At 42.5% G+C, this 21,621-nt stretch overlaps 1 protein-coding gene across 3 annotated transcripts in view; it reads right to left on the reverse strand.

Moving 5' to 3' along the window:
- Window positions 1-244: 244 nt before the first annotated feature.
- The window catches only part of RFC5 (replication factor C subunit 5), a 37,370-nt gene continuing 15,993 nt past the window's right edge, over window positions 245-21,621 (reverse strand). The window contains exons 2-12 of one of the 3 annotated variants that reach the window (XM_019753951.3): window positions 10,922-11,040; window positions 9,329-9,393; window positions 8,919-9,055; window positions 7,706-7,785; window positions 7,046-7,119; window positions 5,670-5,829; window positions 4,850-4,931; window positions 4,332-4,461; window positions 3,264-3,341; window positions 2,210-2,264; window positions 245-1,150 (exon numbers count right to left, since the gene is read on the reverse strand). In XM_019753951.3, coding sequence (XP_019609510.1) covers window positions 1,054-1,150; window positions 2,210-2,264; window positions 3,264-3,341; window positions 4,332-4,461; window positions 4,850-4,931; window positions 5,670-5,829; window positions 7,046-7,119; window positions 7,706-7,785; window positions 8,919-9,055; window positions 9,329-9,393; window positions 10,922-10,986 — 1,023 coding nt within the window. In that variant the 5' untranslated portion in view covers window positions 10,987-11,040 and the 3' untranslated portion in view covers window positions 245-1,053. Of the gene's footprint in view, window positions 1,151-2,209; window positions 2,265-3,263; window positions 3,342-4,331; window positions 4,462-4,849; window positions 4,932-5,669; window positions 5,830-7,045; window positions 7,120-7,705; window positions 7,786-8,918; window positions 9,056-9,328; window positions 9,394-10,860; window positions 11,117-21,621 lie in introns of those variants that run through there. The other 2 variants (XM_088800984.1, XM_074321399.2) reach the window with 2 other exon arrangements.

The raw sequence follows: 21,621 nt of genomic DNA on the forward strand, positions 1-21,621 counted from the left end.
ACAGTGTACTCGGAGGCCCCACTTGACCATTAGGTACAAACTTCGCTGGTGTCCTTGGGGGGCGAGTCCTACATGAATGATGGAATTAACCAACTTCTCCCTTCTGGTAGTACAAAAATTTGACACCTTTATAAAGAACGGTCTCCAGAGTTTATTCCATGCTATCAGGGGGAGAAGGTTTTCATATAGATGCAAGTGGAATTAAGTCAGTGTCTTTATAACTGGCTAAGGAAAGAAGAGTCACTTGTTAGCACAACCCACAACAAAGCTGCTTTATTTTTATTGTGAAGAACGATCTAAATGCAGCATAACTGCTGTAAAATAAATTGTTACATTTGTTTACAGGTCCTAAGCCTTTCGGCAGTTGCAGGCTTAGAGTGAGGCTCAATCTCATGTGCCTCCCTGCATTAAATGAGTGTTGTACCTCTGACCGTTAATGGCATAATTTAAAGTGAAAATTTTCTCTCCTGTCCACACCACAATTAGGAATCTGCTAGTAACTCCACTTCAAGAGAACAAAGAGAAAGCCCCGTTTTTAAGAGAATTGAGTCCATTTCATGAGTGTAACAGTTTTGGCCAGAATTCCATTAACACTTACTCTAAACAGTGCCACAGATTATATTTATACTCGATTTTGGAGATGTTCGTTTATCTTGATTTGGAAGACATGTGGGCCACGTTAGATGTGAAAGCCTTACATTCTGAAACAAAATAGGGCAGGCCAATTTCCTGTCATCCAAGCAGCTAAAGGGTAAAAGCCTTAAGGCTGAAATAAAGGTTGTTTGCTCCTTCCCCTGCCCCCCATAAAATAAAAGTGGGCAGTGCCATAAGACAGCTGTACATTAAAATTGTTTTGTACGTCTCTGCTCCAGACAGCCACAAATAAGGTAACTTTTCATACGTCTGCCCACCACCCATGCCTGGAATAGAGTTTCCAAGACCGGGGGTGATTGTGGCGTCATCCAGCGGCCCCAGGCAGCAGCTCATCCCCTAAGGAGTCCCCTGTTCTCGTCACTGCTGAGCCTGGGAACTGCAGTACAAGGTCCTCAGCGTCTAGGCCTCTGTGACAATCAGGTCTCTGGTGACTTGAAAAGCGGCAATGAGGGAACTCAGCTGAATCTTCTCATTGGTGCCAACAGAAAGTCTGTACCTAAAAGAAACCAAACAAAAGGTAAGAAGAATAGAGAATGTCAGACAGCTACCCTTGACAAGACCACGAAAGAGATCAAAGAGGGAAAATCTGCTGAAAGAGGATAGGAGATAATAAAAATTGATCCTGGATATTAATCTTGTATGTATCCCCTAACATTTTCTTCTCTGCCATAAACACTCATAAATTTGATTCAAATTGGTGAGAAAAAATTAAATTTAAAAAATTGTTAATTATCAGTTGCATTTTTCTCAACTTAACTTGGTCCTACCTGTATGTAGACATGCAGAATTTATATAATTAAGGATTATTTCTTCACCCACAAAATACATTGAGAAGAAGTATAATTAAGATTTTCTTCCTCTTAATTCAGTGGGAAGTTTGGCTGACATATCTGTGGTCTGTGATGTAATCAGTAAAGCAGGACAGTGGCACTTCATCTTGTCACCTTTGAAGTGACTAAGCCATTGAAAGCAAAGTCAGTATTCACAATGCAGTGATAAGAAGTCACCTAATTTGTACATCTAAAAGCTAATGATGGCAAAATGGAGTTGGCCTATGTTGAGGGCTTATTTTGAAACCCAGTGCTTTTGTCTACTTAAAAGACAGCTGCCATCTTCACTGGGTGCTAATAACTTTACCAAACCAGGCAAAGTGGAAAATTGAGTTTATGTTTTCCCCCCAATATGGTTTATGCCAAAATGCCTTAAAGCTGGACAGCTGATTGTCCCCACACATAGAGGTCTGAACTGAAGCAGGCTTCTAGAGTAACAAGGGCATTTCCAGAACCAATGTGGACCAAGCCTTTGATGTCTTTATCTCAAATATGGACTTGAGCTATACCTGTCCTTGTGTTTATTCATGGTCTTTAAATAAGCAACTCATACCCTTCCCCACGTTTTAGTCAATCCCACCAAAAGCTAGGCTGTGCCATGATTTAGACAAAAATGATTGGACAATGATTTAGACAAAATGATTTAGACAAAAAAGGTGAAACTAGGAAAGTAGGAACAAACCCACGGGGAAAAAGGAAAAGAATTAAAATTGGGAAATACTCACTCAATGTCTGCCATTTTAGTCAATAAATGTATTCGAACTGAAGATGGAAAGTCAACTGGGGGAAAAAACAAAATCAAATGAGTGCGGTCTGTCACTCCCTACTATTTAAAAAAAGTCCCAGCAGACAAGTCTGAGGTGGCTAACACATCAGATGGGTACCCCTAAACTTTTCTTGAAGGGCCTCAGATCAATAAGGATATAAAAATTGTATAGGTTTTCAGTTTTTATCCAACCCATTTTGTGAGTCTTCAGAATAAAACCAAAAAGAAAAAATTAGCAGATTCCAAAGTGATCACAAGAGCACAGAAGCGTCATCAACACGGCCCTTTTAGCAACTGAGTAGCTCTGTAAAAGCTGAGTTCTCGCTTGCTGTCCCAATTCTTCAACATAAACCATTGATTTTTAAAAGTCAGCTTCCGCTTAGCTTCCACAATCGAGTGCAGAGGCTAACGCCCTCCAGCCAGCTAGGAAAATGCCTGTAAAGGTACCAGCAGAACCAACATTCACGGACCCAACTGTCTGTGCCGTTGGCTGTTGTGGAGGAAAGAGCTCCAAAAGGCTGCACAACAAATCACCTGGAGAGCTTGAAAAAACACTGATGCTCGGCTACCCCCAAAAGGCCAACCGGTTGGTCATGGTGGGTACGAGGGGTGACTCCTACATGCTGGCAAGGTTGAGAACCAATTCTCTATAGAAGATACAACCAAGTGTGGAATTTAAGATAGTTTAGTTAAGACAGCTTTGGTTTACAAGAAGATAGATCTCCTTTTGGGGAAAATACTCTTTTAGAAATGTGAAATAAAATACACGACTTAGAGCTGTAAAATACCAACCCTTCAAAGAAATAAAGTTAGTTTCCACTCTCTCCCCAGCAGTCCTTGAGGTTCAGAGTACTTGTGGAACAAAGTTTTAAATAACAATGAGGGCTCAGGTTTATACTTCATTCCTGTTTTTTTGCTTCAAAAATGAAGAAGCCTCATGTTCCGTCTAACCACTCTTAGCCACAAAGCATGCCACCTCTACAGCTTCTAAACTAGGGGATAATGCAAGTTACCTCTATGCACAAACAAGTGTATCTCTGTCAGGATATCATGTAGTGCCAACCCCTTCAGAGTTTTCAAGTCCATAATATCTAGAGGAGCAGTTAAGGCAAAGGGAACAAGTTCCAGAACAACGCCGCTGCAGAGAATTTTGAATCCAAACCCTGGTGAGGGACTTTCAAAATGGGGGCTTTTTTTGTTGTCTCTTTCAATCTGAAACTGCATATGGTGAACTCCCATTCTTATTACCATGTTTTCATCTTCAATAAGGTCTTTCTGAAAGATAGCAGTTGTGGGGCGGCCGGATGGCTCAGTTGGTTAGAGTGTGAGCTCTGAACAGGGTTGCCAGTTCAATTCCCATATGGGCCAGTGAGCTGCATCCTCCACAACTAGCTGCCGGAGGGGCAGCCAGATGGCAGCCAGATGGCTCAGCTGGTTAGAGCGCAAGCTCTGAACAACAATGTTGCTGGTTCAATTCCCGCATGGGATGGTGGGCTGTGCCCTCCTGCAACTAAAGATTGAAAATGGCAACTGGACTTGGAGCTGAGCTGCGCCCTCCACAACTAGATTGATAGACAATGTCTTGGAGCTGATGGGCCCTGGAGAAACACAGTTCCCCAATATTCTTCAATTAAAAAGAAAAAGTGTTTCTCAATAACATCAGATTTTATATCACAGATTCAGGGCTCCTAAATACATATAAAAAAGATACAGTTGTATCTCTGTCAACTAGAGAACAGAGCCAAATGCATGACTTCCAAATGCCCCGAAAGGCTCTGTATCACTACACCTAGCTTTTAATTTCACGACAAAAGAAGAGTAACAGACCAGTTGAAAAAGACTGCATCTTCCATTCCAAGGTCTAACTGTGTCTTCCATCTGTGAGTGAAGTGGCTTCAAGCTGTACCCAGGTCAGAGACCCTCAGAAAGAACTTGGGGGCACTGAAGACAAGTACTCACTCCACCCACAACCATCTTGCTCCCCCAACCAGCTGCCCGTAAGGTGTAGGTGCTGACTAGCCTGGCGCCAAGGTCAGGCCTTGGGCACATAATGTGCCATTGGCGTGATCGAGAAAGGATACTTCTGTAGGCCGTGGTGAAGTCTTGATTCAACATCCAGTCCAAAATGTTGGCAATGTCTGACTTGAGCGGGTGCCCTGTGCAGGTGTAGACAGTCTCCTCTGTCACCTTCCCAAAGGCCATATTGGTGCTCTGTGCAGACAGGGAGAGAATCACGGTGGCTGTCACAGCAGCTGCCAAGTTTGCAAACAGGTCAGGAGGAAACTGCTGAGGCAGCAATGTTACAAGGGCACAGGGGAACTCAAACCCTGTAGTTTTTACACTGGGAAGAGTTGGCCTCATCAGAGGAGGCTGCTGCTTGTTGCAGACTCCTTCCCTATCGTCCCCTTTTTTGCAACAAATTATTCTTGCAATGAATCAAAACATAATTGAAAGAAGGAGATGACTGGCACATTAGGAGATGGAGGTCTGACCAGCTGTAGATTTCTGAATTTACAGACTGGTTATGCTGTTGCTTATGTCTTTCTGGAACAATTGTTCCAAAGCAACGACTTGCGATTTGCCATGAGTAGCATCATACCTGCAAAATGTTCAAAGCTCTTCGCATATCTCCACTGGAAAGAGTCACAAGTGCTTTCATCCCGTCTTCACTTATATCAACTCTGAAAGGAAACAGGCAGAAGAGATTGAGACGCCCTTAAGAGTACAAGCATTCACCAAGAGAATTAGATGGCCTGGAATGACTCAGGTTTTGAAACAATGAGGAAAAAAAAGGGAAGGATGGAGTTAACAATAATTTCCTGATCTAGAGAATCAAGAACTTACTCTGGTTTTTAGGGATGACAGTTTCACATTAGTTGTCACAGCCCACTCAAAAGTCTACAAAGACCCTTATTTAGGACCAGGCCTTGCTATGTTGAGCAACTGGCTTTGAATTATGTTATCTGGAGAGGAAAGAGCACTGGTGAGATGTGTGACCAGAGCCAAAGCACCTCCTTTCAAATAAGCAGCAGCTCAAGTTGGCTACTTGCTTGGCATCTGATGACACAGAATGTACTATCTCAGTACCTTCTCTTCTAGTCAAAAAAGGCTGGAGGCATCTTAGCAGAAGGGAATTGGCAGCACGCAGTTTCCAATGACAAAAGAGGAGGAGGAAACTCGGACAGCTTCCAGGGGAGGAGAATGCAAACAAGGGAAGAACCAAATGACTTTTATGAAGAATGTCTGTCACATACCAGAGAGAATGACAGCAGTGAACAGCCTCTGATGCCTACCCTGCACCAGGCACTCGGCTGAGTCGTTGACAAACATCACCTTTCACTGTAAACCAGCCAGTCATCCCAGAACCACTGCGCTCAGTCCCCAAGACCCTCACCTTTCCTGCTTTTCCACATACTTACTTCTCTTCTCCTATGACATGTTCCAGGCGGGGAACCATGAGTTCAGGAGTCAGGGGACCGAATCGGAACCTTGTACAACGGGACTGCAAGGCCGGGATGATCTTTGACAGATAGTTACAGATGAGGCAAAATCTGGTATTTTCAGTAAATTTCTCAATCACTGGCAAAAGAAAAGAAAGCCTCCTCATATCCATTCTCATTCTTCACAGGACCCAGAAGTCCTGAACTTTTCTATGGTCACATGAAGGGTACAAGAAACAAGTATGCAACAAAAATTCAAGAATGCAGACAAGTGGGGATGCTACTGTAATGCGAGGGTGCCGCTGAGGGGGGGTTCGGCCTGGAATCAGCCATTCTCCAAAAGATGACAAACGTGTCACCACAGGATTTTATAAAACGCTTCCTTTTTTATGACTCGCTATGACTCTGATGCTCTTGCCATCCCATTCCATGAAGATATAAAATCCAGTATCCATGCCCTTTTGCATGCAATTCTATTTGGCAGGTTGACAATGCTCCACCTGCTATTAGGTGGGAAGGGGTAGCTTTGCCTCAAAGTCTTAGAGCATTCAAGACAGCAACAACCCCAAATCAGACTGCTTAGGACACAGTTCCATTTGGTAAGCACCCAATGTTTTTGCACAGGGATCTGCCCAGATTGACAGTCACTCTTCAGAACGAGATGCCAAGGAAAGACGGCCAAAGCTTCGAGGACCAGAAGATAGTCTGTCCTCCTCGTCTTAAACATTGGCTACGATCCACTCCTCCTACCCAGATCTCTGGAAGGTCATCCTTCTCTCCTAGCTCATGACCTCAGCACCTTAATGAGAGAGATTATGAATGTCCTTTCCAGAAATGAACTGCCCCAGGCCCCTTAAGACAGACATGTCACAGGACACTCTCCCTTCCCTGCCAAATCACGCACTTGGCAAGTACTGAAGTAATGTCAGCTTTCTGAGTGTGACTAAAGTGCCAGCATTATTTTCCTGGCTATTTTGTATCGAAGGGCACCAACAGCAGAACGATCTATCCATGCAGTTGAGGAATGAAAAGACTTTCCAGAACCTTCCATCAAATGATACAAATTCCCAACCCTGAAGTTGAACCCAGCTGAAAAGGAGGATGAAACATCAGTGTCTGGTCATACAAGTCCCAACAAGGCTTACGTCTTCAAGCTGCTCAAAGGGGAAACCCCCGATATGGAGACATTTTTGTCTAGATCATCAGATGGGAGACACAGGGAAAGGGATACAGAGATTTCTCTGGGTCAGAAGGTGAACGAAAATGGAAAAGAAGCCATGTCCTCCCTTATGTCTCCAGCTGCCAGTTCTCCTGATGTGCTCGTCAGCCAACGCCCTGTACTTCGCAGCTCTTACCTCTCCTCAAGGCATTCTGGGCGTCCTGAGTCATAGCATCAGCTTCATCCAGGATCACTAGCTTGAAGCCTTTCCTAGAAGACAATTGGTACCATCTAACGAGTTCTTCAATCTCACTTCAACCTCCAGGCCCCAACCTCTATCTTCCCATTTGTGCCATGGGGCCCTGTTTCAGAGTCCCTTTCTCCTAGAACTCCGACCAAAGCAGACATCTGTGGTCACACAGAGGAAATGCCCCGTCACTCCTTTAACTCTTCTTCCCCACGGTATCCAATTACTCTAGTGCTGCTTTTTCCACCACCTTCACTCATGCCTATCTTTTCATCTTTTTCTTTTTTTTTTACCACCATCCTAGCTATCCATCTGATCTTAATTCGTTTTTGTTTAAATTCAAACTAGCTCATGTAATCAGTCCTCGGCTGACTAATAAAATGAAGCTAGTGCTTCCCCAAAGATCTTGCTAATACAGACTTAGATAATCTTTTAACATTTGCATTTTAACATTTACCACCGTCCCTGCACTTTATCTCTTTTTCATGGCTGTTTTTGTCATTTTTATTTTTAAACCTTTAGAAACTGGCAAAGGGGAAGGTTAAAAAAATTAAGCTCATCTCACTGATCAAAATACCTAGGGAGAGAAATTATGCAAATATTTCTTACTTGAATATTGTCCTGGTGCTAGCAAAGCTCAGGATTGGTCCCCGAACGATATCTATTCCTCGGTCGTCTGAAGCATTCAGCTAAAGGTGGAAGAGAGAAGCCAGAACAAATGAAAAACATGTTGGCGTGCTATCTATGAATTAATGTCTCTTTTTCATCAATCCAGCCCAGCAAGCTACATCTCCATGTCTAATGACAGCTAAGAGATAATCAGTATAAAAAAAAACAAGATCACAATTGCATTTAAAACTCACAACTCATTAGATCATGACATTACATTCTGAAAGGTAAATGTCTCATTTTTCTCCCCCCTTTCAAGGACAATCACTGACATATTCTGGAGGAATAATCAATTGGACCAGTCAAGTAAACAGCACCTCTGGCATGAGTAGAATGGTGCTCATTTTAGCTACCAAACCTAGAGCAACCCAGAAGTTGCCAAGTTCTTAATACATTGAGATAAGAACATTAGTGGCAGCAAGGTTCTAAGACATATAACAAAATAAATAAGTTAAACATTTCTTTCGTGCAATAGACAATATTTAGAATTTTATAATCTAAGTGTGTCAGTTGAGTTCCAGCAGTAAATAGATGGCATGCTCAGATTCAGCAATTTGAAGAGAATTACATGAAGAGTTATTTTTAAAGGTGTTCATGGGGTGTGGGAACCATGAGAGCTATGCAATACCTCAGGGACTACTGGGGCCCACTACCACCCCCAAGTCTTATGGGGTTAATGGGCATGGTGTTGGCACCTGGAGCAGGCAGTGTTATGTGTCCTGCAGGACGGGACGCTGTCAGCCTGTGGCGGCCCCCAGAGCAGGACCAGGCATCATTCTCCTTTCCCCAGACTCCCAGGGCCCCTATTGGCCAAACCTAACCAGGAGCTCAAGGGCAAAAGAGCTTGTAGTCAATCTGACGGAGCACATGGGACATACCCAGCAACCGAGCGGTCACTCACCGAGCGACCACGGAGTGTGTGGGTATAAGCTGTCAACAGCACAGAAAAACACTTAGCCCTACAACTGCCCTCTAGCTAATGCCCATCCAGACCAAAATTCCAATTATAGTAAAAAGTGAGTTGAAATATTCTTATTTTACATCTGCTTCTTTCCCAACCACCAGGTGGACAACTTACTTGTAAAGTGAAACGAAACTAGCACAACTAAGAGACTTGAGTCCCTTGTCGAGTAAGAATAACCCTCCTGTTTACCTCCAGGACCATGGAGCCGAATTCTTTGTCTTTGTATAGCTGTTTAGCACAGGCCAGGATGGTGGACGTCTTTCCTGTTCCCGGAGGACCATAGAGAAGCAGGTGTGGCAGTCGGTCTTCACTGATGAATTTTTGAACTGAGGATCAGGAAGAAAGAGAGACCCCATCAGTTGCTGAGAGTTGCTTCATTCACTGTGGGCACGTGAGTTGGGCTAAATGCACTTCAACCCTATGTGCAAATCAGAGGCAGATGCAGGCATCAAAACATCTGAAGGATGCAACTCTTACAGCTACATTCCACGAAGCTCAATCAGAGTCTTCCAAGTTATTACTTAGCAGAGACAAGAGCACCAAGAAATGTATACAGGTCCTTCAACTAGGATAACAGCAAACGACACATGGATGCTTACTGGTACTCAAAATGTCCTGATGAGAAATGAGGTCACTCAGTGCCTGTGGCCGGTATTTTTCAACCCTGAAATACAATTCAGCATGGATTACAACAATTATAAATGCAAGAACGTTTTGTTATATGCCCAAGAAGCCTTTCATATCCTAACTCAAAGAGGAAGAGACACAAAACCCTTTAAATTTGAATACAGACCTGGGGTTCGCACCCAGGGGTGGTTTTGTCCCCTAAGGAACATTTGGTGCTATCTGGAGACATTTTCAGTTGTCACAGTTGGGTGGAGGGTGCTACTGGCATCTAGTGGGCAGGCACCAGGGATGTGGCTAAACATCCTACACTGCACAGGACAGGCCCCCCTACCCCCCACCCCACAGAGCTGGCCCAAAATGTCCATAATGCTGAGGTTGATAAACTCCACTCCACTTTCACCTTTCCAGCTGTCTGCCTGTAACCTCAACCTGGATGGGCGCCTATTATTTCAGTGTGAATTCAAAACTGAATTCCTACCCAAGTATGTATCAACATATGAATGGATAAATGATGGTATAGCCATACAATGGAATATTATTCAGCCATAAAAAGAAATGGTGTGTGATACATGCTACAACATGGATGAACCATGAAAACATGGTAAGTGAAAACAAGCCAGTCACAAAAAGCCAGATATTGACTGTATGTATATGAAATATCCAGAATAGGCAAATTCATAGAGACAGAAAGCAGACTAGTGGTTGCCAAGGGCTGGGGGTAGGGAGGGGAGTGGCTGCCAATGGGTGTGGGATTTCTATTAGGGGTGATGAAAATTTTGGAACTAGATAGTGGCATGGTTGCACAACGTTCTGAACGCTCTTAATGCCACGGAACCGTACACTTTAAAATGGTTACAAGTGTAAACTGCATGCATTTTTAACAATAAAAACAAATGAAACCCGTTGTTAGACAAGAACAAGATTTCTGAAATCAAGCGAACTGCCATCAGCCTTTAAAATATCATTAGGACATAGCTGTGGAAGTAAATAAATGCAGGCTCTGAATTCAGGCCACTTGGATTCAAATCCAAATGTATTTTCCAGCTCTGGCCCTGAGGCTAGTCATTTACCCTTTTGGTTGTATTCCAACTGTAGAACTGGAATAGTGAAGAATACCTACCTCCTAGGGTCTTTGTAAAGATCAAACATCTAGAGTGCCTGATAATCTAATAGGAAGCCATTTAAGTAAAAGTCAACTAGGGAGTATTGTTATTGTGTTTTAGAATTTGACCGATCACATCGAAGATTTTGGCAAGAATGAAGAGGCCATTCTGGCACGGTGGCCAATGCACTGTCAGAGACGCGGGATCAAACCCCTGTGCTGTCACCCAGGTGCGAAAGCCGCTTTCTTCTTCCCTAAAAGGAGTGGGACGGAGGGGAGCAGGGAGATCTGGCAAACGTCATAGATAGAACGGAGGGGAGTTGGGGGGTTGGGAGGTGTGGAGGCGAAGCTCTGCGGCTCCCTCCCACCGCAGGTCGGGGGGCGGCCCGGCCCCTTGCGCACCCCGACCATCGCCTTCCCGAGCGGCCGGCCCCTTCTCCGCGGCAGCCAGGCCTCCTCCTACCAGGGCAGGTTCCTGATCTTGGTCGCCGCGGGCTGCTCCTGCTGCTTGTGCGCCGAGGCTTCCATGGTGGGGTGATGAAGGTGTCCGGATCCGCGGGGGTCGTCGCGTCCCCCAGGAGCCTGCACGGCGAAAAGCCCCAATGTAACCCGGAGACCCCGGCTCTTAGAGTTCGCGCGCAAAAGCAACTATCGCGAGGTTTAGTCGCAGCCTCCGACTTCCTCTCTCGGTCCCGCCCCTTTCTGTTGCTAAGGCGCCGGTTGCCTGGTTACCGTGAAGCGCCGGCCTCTGGCTTCCCTCCCGCTCCCCGCTTCTAGCCCGCGCTGCCCTCTCTTCCGTGCCAAGAGGCTTCCTGAGCCCAGTGAGATGGGGGGTAGAGGAGGTAAGGCCACCCCTGCAATCGCCAGTCATCATTACAAATTACAGTGTCATGGCCAAAACCAATTTTGCCATCACCAAAGTTCAAACACTCGCCCTTCAAAGGATCAGAAAGCTGCCAGGCCTAAAAAATAACCCCAAATGACACGCCAGCTCTTAAATATAAGTACCAAACGAAAAGAGGCTTGAAAAACCTTTTCGCCCCAAAACAGGGAGGTGAGTACTTTGAATTGAAAAACAACTCCAAACAAACACAGCTCCAATCTGTCTCCCAAATCCATGTCCCTCACCCAACAAAATTTAGAGAGCCAACCTCCAGAAACAAGTCCAGAGTGAAAACAAAAAAATAAACTTCCAATTAGGTTAATATGTGTAACTGGAAAGGGCTAGTTAACAGGCATAGAAGACAGGGTCCCTGTGAACTGAAAATACTGAGAATTGGTATCAAATTTTTAGTGTTTTTCTGGAGGTGAAGGGAGAATGAACTACTTTTCTTCTATGTTGCTGGTATTTCCCAGGAAAGAGTGTCTGTTACATCCATAATAAAGTTTTTGTTTGTTTGTTTTTTACACGTTGAGAAAGCCAATACTGAGAGGAGATGAGGCTGGCCAGGAGTCAGGGTGTTCTGATTCAGAAGTAGCTGCTCCTTGCATTTTATTGTATCACTGTCACCTGTGTTAGGAGCAGAGTAGCGGGACAGTGAGCAAATACATGATGGCAGTATGGCTTCACCCTAGCGCCTGCCTGGGGATTCAGAAGCAGGGGGTCAGATGTGGCTTGTGGTATGACAGTGCCTCTACCCTCTGCTTCCTCCCAGGCCAACTCTAATATTAGTTGTTCAGATCATTAACACGCCACTTTTTCCACTTAGCTTAGGGCAGGTTGCTTCTCTCCTTCTCCAATAATATCTACCCCCAAATGATTGTGAGGATTCAATGAAATAACTTCCCTTCTATTGGTGCAATTGTTTTTAACCTTTTAAACCGCAATTACTTTTGCACCAACCTAATAACACTAGCTGGCCACCCATCTGTTCTTGTGTGGGGACAGAGTCCCAGATAGCCGTTTCCAGGCTCTCAGCCTCACGTGGAAAGGTGCTGGCTTGAGTAGTAGATGGCCATCAGCTGTAACCAGTTAGCCATTAGCCACTACTATAACTGCCATGGCTACGCTAGGGGGTTGGTTAGTTGGTTGGCAGAGAAGCAGATGGCGGATTACGGCTAGCAATTACCGTTAGCAAGCTAGTCATTGCGGTTAGCAAGCGGATTGTGGATTGCAGATCGTGTTGATCTTACTTCCTGTGTCTTGACCAGTCGCCATCGAGAATGTGGTGGTATGACTCCTCTATCTATGGCTCTGTTGTTGTTTCTTTTCGGCCTCACCATATCTTGCATTCTTGTTCGGGAATGAGGGCTGAGTCCCTGCATGACATCTTGTTTCAAATGTTTCCTCTCAAACAAAACTTAAAGAATTGGCTGGTGTGACTATGCCTGTGAGGGTTATTTTTATGTGTCAACTTGACTGAGCTAAGGGAGTTGGTAAAATATTATTTTTGGGGTTGTCTCTAAGGGTGTTTTTGCAAGAGATTGGCATTTGAATCCGCGGACTAAATAAAGACTACCTGCACTAATGTGGGTGGGCGTCGTCCAATCTGCTGAGGGCCTGGAAAGAACAAAAAGGCGGAGGAAGGGTGAACTTGCTTTCTTTTTGAGCCGGGACACCCCTCTTTTGCCCTCCAACATGTGTGCTCTTGATTCTCAGGTCTTTGGACTCAGACTAAATTAAATCCCCAGCTTTCCTGGGTCTTTAGCTTGCAGACAGCAGATTGTGGGATTTCTTGGCCTCCATATTTGCTTTAGCCAATTCCTATGGTATATATAATATAAATGTGAATATATAAAATATTAAAAATATAAAATAGTTATATAACTATATTATTAATGTACAATATGTTATATGTTACACGTGTTATATACTAATAATATATATTTAATGTAGAATGTAGAATATAGAAATACTTGTATGTTTTAAAATGTACATAAATCTAAGTGTAAATATAAACCACACACACACACACACACACACACACACACACACACACATTTTTTTATTGGCTCTATTTCTGTGGAGAACCATGACTAAAATGCCATAACCTGGGCTTCCTTCAACCGCCATAGTAAAAGCCATCTTGTTCTGGGACCTTTGCGTTAGAAGCATGATGCCACCAGTCCTCGAGCTGGTAGATGCAAACAGGACTGGACCAAGTTCTCATAAAACTCTGTGTGTACCTGCTCGTCAGTTTCCTTGGAATACAGAATTCTTCTGTGTGACATGATATTAGGTATTTACAAGGTTATCTATTGTCTGCCTCCCCAGTGGATTGTAAGCTCATTGAGAGGCTAAGCTTTGACTTATTCACCACTGGACTCCTGGTGCCAGGAACAGTGCCTGGCTCAAAGGAATTGTTCAGTGAATGAATGAATGCTAATAGCTAATATTCATTAGACAGTTACTATAGGTCAGGCAGTGTTCTACGTGCCATATGTTTATTATACTCACTCGATTGTTGTGATAAGCCCAAGCTACTATCATTGGCCCCGTTTCATAGACATGCTAAGTAACTTGCCCATGTTCTGACAAGGTGTCGGGCAGAACCAGGTCTTCCCAAGATACTACGATTCTATAGCCTCCGCTCTTAGCCACTATACGAGTGTGGTCCTCAGACCAGCAGCAGTAGCATCCCCTGGGAACTTGTTAGAAGTGTTCATTATTCTTTCCCCCAAACTTATTGAATCTGAAACTCTGGGGGTGGGCCCAGCCACCTGTGTGGACTCCGGGGGATTCTGATGCAATCGAGTTTGAGAACCACTGCCCTACCTACTGCTTCTCAGTCCTTGAGCTCTCCATGACTTCACTTTCTAAGAAAAAGAATGTGTGCTCACATGCATATTACAGAAAAACAAATGTGTCTTAGTAAATGTCATTTGTGTGTGTGTGTGTGTGTGTGTGTGTGTGTGTGTGTGGTTTTGTTTGTGTTTGTTTTTGCTCTTACTTGAAGGTATAATTCTTTGGGCAAGTTACTTAGTATCTCTTTGGACCTCAGTATTAGGACCTATAAAATGGAGAGGGGTGGGAGGTTGAACTAGAGAGAGGTTAAAAGCACCTGAGGATTTAAAAAAAAATTCCAGTGCCAGAAGTCCAGCCAGACCAATTAAATTGGGCCTCTGGGGGTAGGGACCCAGCATTGGCATTTTAAAAAGCTCCCCAGATGATTTTAATATTCAGCCAAAGTTGAACTACTGCCCCAGGGTTGCCAGTCACAGCAACCCCTCATCCTCTGATTGGCTTACAGGGTGAGCATGTGACCCAGTATTGCCCAATGAGATGCAAGGGGAAATGGGAGCGGCTCCTCTGGGAAGCTTCTCATTACTTTGCTTATCCTTGCGTTACAGGATCTTTAGCCTCTCTTCCAATGCCAATACGGTGGTACCTTGGTTTTCGAACATCTCTGTTAATGAACATTTCGGTTTACGAATGCCGTAAATTTTGTGGATCTATGGTATCATTAGATAGTAAAATTCATGCTAAATTTGTAGTTTTAGGAGTTGATTTTAAAGGTCTGGAATGGATTAATCCACTTTGCATTTACTTTCTGTGGGGAAACCGCACCTCAGTTTTTTAATGTTTCAGAACTCAAACGGTCTTCCGGAATGGATTATGTTAGAAAACCAAGGTACCACTGTATGCTATCACTTTAAAGAGAAAGAGAGATGAAGACAAGCTCACGTGTGTATAAGTAGCTTGGAAGTTCATATATAAAGGAAGAGGGTTGTGTGGAAACTATGCCTCAAGGAGGCCGAGTTTGTAGATCGAAGGTTTAAGCAGAAAAGGAATTTAGCCACAACATATTAAATAGCTCACAATGAGCAGGCAGGCTCATTGGAAAATAGGACACAGACCGGCCATGGAACTGAAACCATGGTCAGAATTACTCCACAGAACTAATCCAGTAAGGAAACTTGCAGCTGCTGACCTTTGGACGCTACTGCCCCCATAGTTCCTAGAATCTTCTTTCATCATTTTTATCAGAACCACTAATCAGTTCTCACCTGTACTGGATTCTTCTAAAAACTAGCGCCCCGCTTAAAAGCCTGGGAGACATGTCAAATGGCCAAGCCTGGGTAGCATGCTAGTGAGTGCTTGGCATATAGCTTGAATGGTGGGAAAGACTTCTGCTTCCCACCAAGCCTTGTGAGCTGGGAACAATCCCTGAACATAGGAGAGGGGTTCAGATGCTGCGGCCAAAGGATCACTAAATGTCCACCACCCCAGTATTCGGGACAGCAACCAAATGTTGCCAGACTTGATTTTTCAAGAGAAACCGGAAATTTGGATTTTTAAAAAAAATTTGGATTTGTATGTGAAATTCCTGTGTGTTAAACGTTGGCATCTAATTAAAACAAACAAACAAACAAACAAAACAAAACTGCGAGCCAAGCAGAAATACTGTAGGATCACTTTGTGATTTTTTGACTTCTCATGGACAGATGACCCCGCAAAAGATGTAGTAATTCTTTCTTACCTTCTGCCTCGATTTTAGACATTTTGGAGGATCAGGACGAGTCAGATTGGTATCTGCATACGATTGTGACACTGATGAGCATAGGCACAAACTTTTCTTACATAATCAGAACCAGATTTGGAAATGCTTTAATAAAACATCAGGTTCTGGAGACGGCCGTATCAGAGGTTACAAACAACATTACCAATGAAAGGCATTTGCTCTTGAAATTGAATTAGGGAAGGGAGCCCTGGATTTTATTACTCTCAACTTTGGAACAAACTTGGCTTTGGACACAGCACTTACTGCCTTTGTTTATTTTTAAGATGTGTTTTTATGAGAGAATGGGATGCAAGGCTGTCTTTGGAAGATGCTGGCAGAAGAAAATCAAACCGGGGCTTTTTCCTGAATGTGTTTATACTGGTGAAATTATGTTTAAATGAAGAGCAAGGACGTGAAGGAGGAAACAAAGTCTCAAAGAGCAATTTGAAGAGTGTGTATAAGGGGAAGGGCCATCTTCTTTGGTGACGACGACAAAAATTACTGACTGATAAGGACTTAAATCCTCAGATCTTTTGGTACACTTGCTCCTTCCAACTACTTTGTCTTGTCAGAAGCCCCAAAATGCCCCACATCAGGGCTTAGGGAAATTATTCATCATCCCCTAACATTTGTTGAATAACTGATGGATGGTTATTTATTGATTCCTGAATCTATTCCTTTTGAAGTTTGAGATTGAAAGGGTAACTCATAGGAATTTGTTCCATGATATTTGGGCCCCCCCAAAATTCACATTTCTTAATTTTTCCAAATTAAATATATTTGGCTTAGGTCCTCTACTGTTCCTCCCTCAAGCCAAGGTATTTTGGAAATTCAGTCTATGGGAGTTGGGTTCCTTCCTTTCCCCAGGGTCATTTAAAAAGCCTAAGAGGTTGTGGGGAAATAGGCCAGACATTTAGGAGAAGGGCTTTTAGTCTTCAATTCTTTCTGGAGTCTGTTGGAATAAATGCTCTGTGTACAGACTGAAATGCTCCCTTTGAAGGTGAGCAGCTCTGTTGATAATCATGTCCTTTCCCTCAGTGTACAACTCAGAACGTTTGCCATTGTTTCCGGGGGCGCAGGGTTTGAAGTATAGACTTTCCTCTGCCCCTCCTTTGAGATCCAGCTGCGCCTCCTCACCTCCTACTAAAAGTGGGGTCCTAGGACCAATAGTATCGACACTCCTTGGGAGCGTGGCAGAAATGCAGCCTCTGGACCCACTCTAGACCTTCTGAATCAAAACTCCAGGCAAATCGTGTGCACATTTCAGTTGATAAGCCCTGGGTACCACACGATGTATCTCTTACCCCACCATCCTGCTCCTCACTGCTCTTCTGCATCCCTTGTGTGGAATTCTTCGGGGAATCGCACTATTCCCGTCTCACACAACACACTCACCTCCTTTCCTCTAAGGGCGAAGCATTTTGATAATTCAACTCCAAGTCCCAAAGTTCCTGGGCATCCAAGCTCTCCTGAGCTAGGCAAACCCAACACCCCAGGACTCTGAGGCTTAATTGCTTGGGGGGGAAAAAAAATCCTGCTTAGTCTTTGTGATGAGTCTACAGTAGAAAATAAGTCCGGTCAATCACTCAATCCCAATTATTCTATAATAGGTCCTCCAGGCTGGTAAAATTTTAAAAATATTTCTTCTTCTGGAAACTTTCCTGATTCTCTCTGCTTTGAGTCTGGCATAATTGCCCCGGGCTGGGATCTCTGGGGTTATCATGGTTACAAAAGAGAAAAAGGGGTCAATAAAGAGGTGATGGAAGTGTAGTGTATTACCCTGGCTGTGTTTGGTGTAGGTCCAGCCGTGGACCACACACTGCCTTTAGGTTTGTGATGCTGAACATGCAGAGATGTGTACCTGTCGTATAATACAATGTGTATGCAGAACAAGGGTACTGTTTATCTCCCTCTCTCATCATACTAGGGACCCTGGGAGATATAATGAAGTGGGAAATAGATCTTAATATTGGCAAAAGACTACAGATTCAATTCGAGAATGCACAATAATCAGAAAATGCAAATTACTGTCATTATTTACGTTGCATGGCAGAGTTACACAACATGTTTTTCTACGGTAGATGCTGCACAAAGAATTGCTATTTATAGACATTTCATCCCGTTCCTCCAATCTCTACACTTACTCTTTCAAAGCATTTGGCCCACGTTCAATGGCAATGTGATTTAAAAATGTATATTTTAAATAAATGCAACGCTGAAAAGGAAAGCAAGAGAGTAGTACTGAAAAATTGAAGAGCCAAAGCTGCCCCAAGTTAATATAGAGGAGAATTTTTAAACTTGAAGTTATTTGCAGTGTTTCAAAGATGTAGATGGCCAAAATATATTTTAAAAATTCTTTCAACTTATGAGAAAGTGTATTTCTTTTTTAAAAGGAATCACCTTACAATTAAATCTTGTTCCAAACAGAAGAGACTTGGCAGATGTGCAGGAAATTAAAATATCTGCCACGTTCATTAATATGAAGACTGGACAATTGTGTCTTGAAAAAAATCTTGAAATTTAAAGGTCATTTAAAGTACAGATTTAAAAAAAAAAAATTAGCAAGAGCAAATTTCTTCCTTTAAGGGGTATCTAATTAAAGTTTCCTGAGTCTCATGGGAGTAAATTATTTTATACCCTTTGCTTTAAATTTTTTTCTTAATTTAAAGGGGTATTGGACAAAAACAATATATTCAATATGTCATAGTTTGGCAAATGTCAACCAGAACTGGCTTATTAAATATAGAATATCGTCAGTTTGTGCCAATTAATTAAAAATGTTTTTTTAATGCTAAATTTAAATAACTTCTTGGTTTTTATATAACTTCTAATTTTCTTCTGTTTCTCAGGTGATTTGAAATTATAATTGAGAATAAATTTTGCAAAATTAACACATAAAAGGGCATCACTGGAAATGTTTTCCATTGCATAATTCCAAATGCCATGGAAGTGGTTGGCATATTTGGATAGTAACGGAACTTAATTCCATCCATACATATTTCAAAATTAGCATCTGCTTAACACAACGAGTGGTTTCAGTGGTAAGATCTTGGTGTACCCGATTGTGGAGAACTTGGTGTGATAAAATTTGCAAAATCAAAATTGTGTTATTTCTTTAAAAACAATTAGTGGGATTAGAAAGTTATTCCAAGACTGCAATATGGTATTATCAGAACAAGAAAACAAGATAATTTATTCATGTCTCCCCATATTCCTAAGTGACCACCAGGGAGAAGACACGCAGAAGTAACGAACTAAAAGTAATCCCTCGGGTCCTAAGGACTAGGTGAATTTAGCTTAAGCTTTAATATTAATCAAGGGAGACTGAGCCTTCTCTCTTGAAGTTGTAAGTGTTGAAAAATAACGGTGACATTCAAACACTGCCCTAAATAGGTTTATATTGGGAAAGTACCTTGACATATTTAGTCTAAGTACTATATCCTAATTCTAGTACTAAACTATAGTTAACACGCTTCCCCTTTGATTTGTAGCAACTTAATAAAGGGAATGGGTGTTATTTATTTGAATAAAGTGACTGGTAGATTGTCTGCAAGGATGGCCACCAACAATGCCTCCCATCCCTATGGGTACATGCAGCTCCTCCCCTAAAGAGGTGGTCTATTTCCTCACTCCTTGAATTTAGGCTGGGCTTGAACTTGCTTTGACAAATAGAATACAGTGGAAATGCTGTTCTGGGAGATCTACAAGTATTTAGCTAAGAAGGGATGCTATCTGCTATGTCAAGAAGTCCAGGCTATCCTGCTAAAGAAAGAGGCCAAAAAGAGGGGACTCCAGGAACCTGGCTGACAGCTGGAAAGGAGGCCCCAGATACATAAGGGAGTCCAGCCAACACCTAAGAAAGGAGGCCCAGCTGTCCTACGCAGTCCCCAGGTGTTTGAGCCATTCTGGCTGAAGTGCCAGCCCTGTGAGTGAGGCCATCTTGGATCCTCCAGCGCCACATAAAGCCACCCCAGCTGACACCAGGTGAAACACAGATAAACTGCCCCTGAGTCACGTTGGAGTTCCTGGCCCATAGACTCATGAGCAAATAAAATGATGGTCATTTTACACCATTACATTTAGGTGTGGTCTGTTGTGTAGCAATAGATAACACAGTGATGATTATCTAAATCCGTAAGATTGTGATTTGCAAATACAAACTCTTAAAACTTTTTGGAGGTTGAGGAGAAAAGCCAGGTGGAATATTCATTAACTAAAGCTGACATAACTAAGGCAATTAACAAGAAGTTCTTTTGAAAAAGCTTCGTGGCTGTATTTATAAACTATTTTAATTGCTGATGTTTCTGTCAGGGAGAGTGATTTATTTATAAGTTAGTTAATGTATAACCTTGATTAGAGCAGTGACAAAAGCAGTCACTTTAATACTTACCTAATTTTCACTTGGTATTATGTAAATGAGAAATTCCAAGTAAGCTATGCATATGGATGGATAGTATTATAAACTGGACCCTCTGCTATAGCATTACTAGGCTGCAAATTATATCTTTATAAAGTATGCTGATATCCTTGTACCACAATAGAAATATTTATATGCATATGTACCTAAATCTAAGACCAAAATAATAGATCTATGCCTAAAAAAAATTTTAAGCACGTTAGAATTTTCATTTGAGTTATAAATATGACTTATAATGCTAGTACTGAATTTTAAAAACCTTAGCTACCCAGTGTTTCCAAGTTTGCCTTCATTTTGACAATGGGAAGTGTGGAAACATTGCTAGAAGTTTTGTTGACCTTAAGCTTCTTTTGTTTTTTCTTCTTCTTTTTTTTTTTAATCTGCAAGATTGGGATAGATTTCTTGTTTAAAGGAGAGCAGTTAAATTAGCAGGTGACATGTAGATCAAATGCTAGCTAATACTTGCTGCCTGTTCACTAGAAATTTTTATAAAAGAATAGTTAGGAAAGGAGATGAAAAAAAGTAAAATGAGCCAAATACTAAGGGGAAAAAAGAATATAAACATGAAAAATTATTAACATGAAGCATTTTGTTTTATAATGTAACTATTTAAACTAAGAGGATAGGAGAAAGGCAGTAAATATACAGAAAATAAGGGAAGAACAAAGCGACTTTTTACCCCCCAAACATTTATTTATTTTAAGTGTGTTTTTCCAGGACCCATCAGCTCCAAGTCAAGTAGTTGTTACAATCTAGTTGTGGAGGGCGCAGCTCACACTGGCCCATTTGGGGATTGAACTGGCAACCCTGGTGTTACAAGCATTGTGCTCTAACCAACTGAGCTAACCAGCCACCCCCAAAGTGGCCTTTAGAAAAACAGACTCATGCACAGAGAATGAGAGAAAGATCTAAAAATTAGAGTATTGGGTTTCTAATTTTGGCAATATTTTGGACTAGGTAATCTAAAAACTTTCCCACATGTAATAGTCATCTAGATATGCTGGGTAAAACATACAAACATCCTTTTAAATGACAGAAAATAGGGACAATCCTCAGGAGTCAGAAAAAGGTGGGAAAACCATAGTAGTGAGGAGGGTACGGAGTGGGGAGGGGTTTGAGTTGTAATGGTCCCAAAGGACAGGGAACAAAGCTTTGGGGGAAATGGGGCTTTGGCCTCCACACAAACAAGGACCTCAAAGAACTCCATCCTTAGGGAAAAGGGGTGGCAAGAAAAATCTGTCCAGCCAGCGTAGGGAGATAACAAGGACTCTTACCTGTCTTATTCTAGGCTCTGGGGGAGAAAGA

Source organism: Rhinolophus sinicus, chromosome 9 (assembly GCF_057876585.1).
Source record: "Rhinolophus sinicus isolate RSI-liver-muscle chromosome 9, RSI-T2T, whole genome shotgun sequence".
Classification (NCBI taxonomy): Eukaryota; Metazoa; Chordata; class Mammalia; order Chiroptera; family Rhinolophidae; genus Rhinolophus; species Rhinolophus sinicus.